Source organism: Frankliniella occidentalis, unplaced genomic scaffold (assembly GCF_000697945.3).
Source record: "Frankliniella occidentalis isolate FOCC.00 unplaced genomic scaffold, Focc_3.1 Scaffold47, whole genome shotgun sequence".
Taxonomy (NCBI): domain Eukaryota; kingdom Metazoa; phylum Arthropoda; class Insecta; order Thysanoptera; family Thripidae; genus Frankliniella; species Frankliniella occidentalis.
In genome coordinates, this window is record NW_026267177.1 from 487853 (window position 1) to 492724 (window position 4872).

The window sequence follows — 4872 nt, forward strand, 5'->3', positions numbered from 1 at the left end:
CCCCCCTATCCGCGCAGGGACTCTAGAAGGGCCACAACGGACCACGGCAGGACGGGACTTTGGTACCGCACTGGGCTGCACGACAATGAAGGAAGGGCGGCGCGGGGGCCGAGAGGCAGACCGCGCGGTAGGCAGCGCGGGCGCGCGGGTGTCGGGCGGGTGGCCTACCCCCTCCTCGTCAGGCGCCCGGCGCGCAGCAGCCAGGACCTGGCGTGGGCCCTGCGCGCTTTGCGTGGTGAATTGAATGAGAACACTGTCTCTCCAGCCTCGGCCAGGACATATGCCCTGGAAAACGAGGCTGAGCGCAAGAGTGACAGCATCCCGTTGACACCCTGACAGCATCCCGTTGACACCCATACGTCGCCACGGCGGGCGTAGCTGCACCCGGCATTGCATACGTCACGGCCCGTGGGGCGCGGTGGTATTGATGTTCAAGAAGAGCTGACGCTCACAAATGAGAGCCGGCTGGCCGCTGGCCGGTCGCTGGCCGGTACCGATACTCAGAATCAGTCGCCGGCCGTCCTCCGGAGGGAGAACACTGGTTTTGGAGACAGGCGAGGAACGCTCTAGGTAATGTGCAGACTTCCTATCATGCGCGTGTATGGCGTAGGTCTGAAACGTGCACCGGCAAAAACTTTCAAGTCTTTAAGACCTACCGGTACCGGTGTTTCCCTGCAAATTTGAGTACATGCAAGTGTCGAACTATAAAGCTATTCGTGTAAAAGTTTTCAAACTTTCAAATTTAACACTTGAACTGAACACTTCCACGCGTTCAAAAGTTTAGTGTGTTCGTGTGTGCGTATGTGTGAACCAAGTGTTTGATTCGCCCCGCCCAGCAGTAAAATCAAACACCCGCACTTTTGAGCCCCACCGCGTGACCGCCGCATCACTTTGAGAGGTCTGAAAGCCTTATTTGCGTCTCTGTTTGAAGGTTAGGTTACCTTTGTTGGTTTGTGGTCTTTGTGGTCCCCAAACTCCATGACGACACTCCCCCAACTCGTCAGGAGAAGTGGGGCGTAGAGTGATGCTGTCCAAGCTTAAACGACCGTCGAGGGACGCTTCGGCGAAACGCAATCCACCGGTAATTATTGACGAACTGACAGAGGACGCGACGGAACCGGAGGGAATGGTTACAATCTTTGAACGTGAAAGTTTTTATATATCTCAACGTTATTGTCATTTAAAGACGCTCTGTACTTTTTGTTGGGCTCTTGCCGTTAAAAGCACACATATATGTTTTGCTCTGGGGTCGCCTCATTCGCGATGCCGATTGCAGACCATCTTGTCGCTGCCCGACTTGGCGCTGGAGAGGGTGCTCTCCCACTTGTCAGTCGAGGACCTGTGCGCCGCCGGGCAGGCGCTCCCCCGCGTGGCCGCGCTGAGCAGGGAGTGCCGGGCGCTGTGGCGGGGCAAGAAGGCCTCCTTCCATCAGCTCGGGGATCTGATGGCCATGCTCCGAGTCATCCCTCGCATTGCCAGTTTGCAGTACACAGTCGTCTATGATTGGCGGGGTCCGTCCGATCCGTTTATGTGCCTCTATTTCGATCATCCGAACAGCACTAGGTGAGGGAAGGAGGGGATGGGCTAGCTGAATCCGATTCCGACGTGTCAGTGGCTCGAGAGACCCGTGTGTAATGTAACGTAACCTTTTGCCTGCAGTGACTTTACGGTGTTTGGCCTCGTCACGGAGAGGGTAGCAGCACACATTCGGGAGCATATCGGGGTGCCGCTAAGGTCAGGGTTGCCAGAAAGCCAGTGGCCGCTTGGTCTCTTCCGAAAATTGCAGAATTTCGGCTGCCGGGAGAACCTGCACGCCGAAGCACTGCTAGGCTTTGGTGGGCCGCAGGGAAAGGCGCCTGCTGCTATTTACAACTCCTTCGACGACATGGTGTTTCGCCCACGTGGGGCTCTGTCGAGCTTCCTCAAGGCCCTCAGTAAGAAACACCACGCACTGCTGCCATGGAGCAGGTAAGTGCATTGCAACAACAAGGGCCCAGACGCGCACAACCTCAACTTGCCGGCGTTTGAACCTTTTTCGAATGCTTCCAGTGGTGGGCAGCTGCCGGTCGAGACCTCCAGCGTCGGTGACTCGCTCACCGTGGAAGCCGACAAGCACATTCACGCGGCAACGCCACGTATGCGAGGACTAGAAGAGCTTGGGATCAGCATGACCTCCGCAATGTTTTGTGAAAAGGTGCGCAGAGTGACCTGTCCCTCCGACCTTCTGCCTCACCCTGTCGGCAATCATGACCTTGTTTCTCATTCGCAGGTCATAGACTTTTTGAGTTCGTGGCCTAGCCAACCACCGCCCTCAACATCGAGCGCGTTGTCCAACCTCATCCAACGCCTCGCTCTGGATATAGGGTCGACTCTTCTATCTCTCCGTTACCAGCACTCGGTCTTCCTCGTCCAACACCGACCTCACCCAAAGGTGTTCATCGACCCCTCACCTTCAGCCGTGTACGCACTCAACCTGCTCGTCCTCACGAGCAGCAGTGACAATTGTTCCGATTGTTCTCTTGGTCGAGGTGAGCCGTTCGCCCTTGTTTTGTCTTGTTGCTTTCTGTCAGTGCAATGCTGAGACCCTGTCACTGTGTCGGCAGGCTGCCCGACGGCCGCACTGCTGATCCTGGCGCTCAAGGACTTGGTGCGCCGCGCACCCATGCCGATCCACGTAATGTTTCGCCTCTGCAGAAGCGCGACGGCGTCCCCCCAAGCACCGAGGTACCGCCTGCTCTACAGGCACCCGACGGCGCCCGACTGCTTGCTGTGCGCTGAGGCCGCTGCCGCTGCACGCGTCTGCAGTGACACTACGGGCGCTACGAGTGACGTCATACACGTCCCGCTGCCACCGCCGCTTCTGTAGCCATCTCGAGCCACCCCCCAGCCTCCGTCGCCCAGAGATTATATATGCGGCGCTTCATAAAGACAATAATAAACTATTGTTTGGGAATTAAAACACATTATTTGGAGCACAACTTATTATGTCATCCGAGAAACGTTTCACGAGGCGATGCTCGGTAATGCAAGCGCCTGCCACGCGGTGGGTAGGCCAGCCCGCCAGACAGCTGTGTGAAGCCGCCGGCCCACCCAGAGCGCCCAAGTGCGAGGCGAGGGCTCACAGGGTGGGTGATCTGCGCCGTCCCTTTAGCCTGGTTGTACTGTACCGGATTCGCAATGATTTCCGTGACGGCTGCTCAATCAAGTGATAACATTTTTGTGAAGTGACAAGTGGCCTGTAATCAAGACATTACAAATCTTCAGTCATGTGACAAAACATTAGTCCGGGGATAAATGATTTGTTTCATGCAGTGTGACGACTGATTTGTCATTACCATTAAAACAAAGGAGTCATCACACATGAGACAACTCATTTGTTCTATAGGCCAAAATGAATGTTTTGTCACGATATTTGTTGTCACTTCACAATAAGTTTTTACAGTGTATGTATCCGGAAAGGACTCCCCAAATTTCTTCGGCTCTCTTTCTCAGGGGATGTTTATTGTAGGTAGGGACACCTCGAAGGAGGCTTTCTTTTGTTTTGCCCCAGCGATGGTTGGTTTTAGCACCCAATCTACCCGCTTTGCTAACGGAGCGGCAAATGCGTGGGGGATACGACTAGGATAATCCGGCTGACAGCAGGTGTGTAATCCAAAGAAATTCGAAATAATCCGGGGTGATCCGGGGATTTTTTTTTGGGGGGGGGCGGGTAATCCGCGGTAATCTTACATTAGAGGAGGTGCAACGTAATCCGTAGTATACTCATACTCCAAAGGTAATCCGGGTAATCCGTAATCCGGCCGACACAAAGTTGGACAGTCGTTTCCTCCTCGGCCAAATGGGGAAGTCGCCGACTCTTCAACTCCTCAGTGCTCCCCAGCGCGTGCTGCAATCCACCGTCCCCTCCATCTCATTCCGCAGCTGGACCCCCGCGGGCCATAGAGTAGGCCACCCGCCCAAGACGAGTGCAATCAATTGCCTACCTACCAGGCGCTCTCATACTCCTGAGACAAAAACCTCTCTAAATCTCTTAATCCGTCTTTCTCTTAGTATGCCATCTGCAATTCTTTTCCTTTTCTGGCATGTAATGTAATGTCTGTCTGTCTGTCTGTCCGTCCGTCCGTCCTTCCGTCCGTCCTTCCGTCCGTCCTTCCGTCCGTCCGTCCGTCCGTCCGTCCGTCCGTCCGTCCGTCCGTCCGTCCGTCCGTCCGTCCGTCCGTCCGTCCGTCCGTCCATCCGTCTGTCTGTCTCTCTAGTCTATCCCGCTGTCTTCCCCTCCGATTTTTCGGGAGCAGCACCCCCCGGCCGCTCGGCAAGGCGGTCAGGACTGCCAACACAAACACGACACTGATTCAATTTCATCCGGCGCTGGCGCTGCTGGTGCGGCGCGGCTTCCTCCCCCCTCCATCCCCCCCTCCACAGTAGACCTCCTTCTCTTTCTCTCCAGCCGGCCAGCCGCCCCAGGCCGGCCGGCCGCAGCCCCGTCTCCATCTCCATTGCTGCGCGGGGTTTGCTCGGGTTTCCTCCCGAGTTTCCCCTTCTTGCCTCCTATCTCTGGTGCGGCCCGCAGCCTGGCCGGGCCGGCGGGCCCTGCGCTTGCGAACGCTCGCGACGGAACCATCTGCCTCGCTATGAAGGCCACGAATCGGGAACGACGCTCCGCGCCTCCGCGTGAAATTAGTTTGAGGTCGACGAGAGGACACGAAGACGCAAGGCACGCCCCCGCCCCCGTCGCCGCCGCACCGACTCGGCGCGAAATCTGAAGCTGAGCGAGGCGGCCGGGGGCGGCGACGGCTGCCGTGACGCGGCGTGAGCTCGTTTTGATGCCGCCGGGGCCGGGCCGGCCAGCCCCTAGCCCCCTCCCCCCTCCCA

At 57.1% G+C, this 4872-nt stretch overlaps 1 protein-coding gene across 1 annotated transcript; it reads left to right on the forward strand.

Annotated features, from left to right (window-relative positions):
- Positions 1-516: 516 nt before the first annotated feature.
- LOC127749342 (uncharacterized) lies at positions 517-2944 on the forward strand. Its single transcript, XM_052267208.1, has 7 exons — positions 517-570; positions 932-1081; positions 1277-1563; positions 1660-1968; positions 2050-2194; positions 2270-2528; positions 2604-2944. The coding sequence occupies exons 2-7, from the start codon at positions 1025-1027 to the stop codon at positions 2864-2866; spliced, it is 1320 nt and encodes a 439-aa protein (XP_052123168.1). The 5' UTR covers positions 517-570; positions 932-1024; the 3' UTR covers positions 2867-2944.
- Positions 2945-4872: the final 1928 nt, after the last annotated feature.

Bases quoted from the DNA above. Each gene is read 5' to 3' on its own strand.
- LOC127749342 (XM_052267208.1), top strand. From the start codon at position 1,025: ATGCTGTCCAAGCTTAAACGACCGTCGAGGGACGCTTCGGCGAAACGC. The intron at 1,082-1,276 runs GTAATTATTGAC...TGCCGATTGCAG, and splicing joins CGGCGAAACGCAATCCACCG to ACCATCTTGTCGCTGCCCGA. The intron at 1,564-1,659 runs GTGAGGGAAGGA...TTTTGCCTGCAG, and splicing joins GATCATCCGAACAGCACTAG to TGACTTTACGGTGTTTGGCC.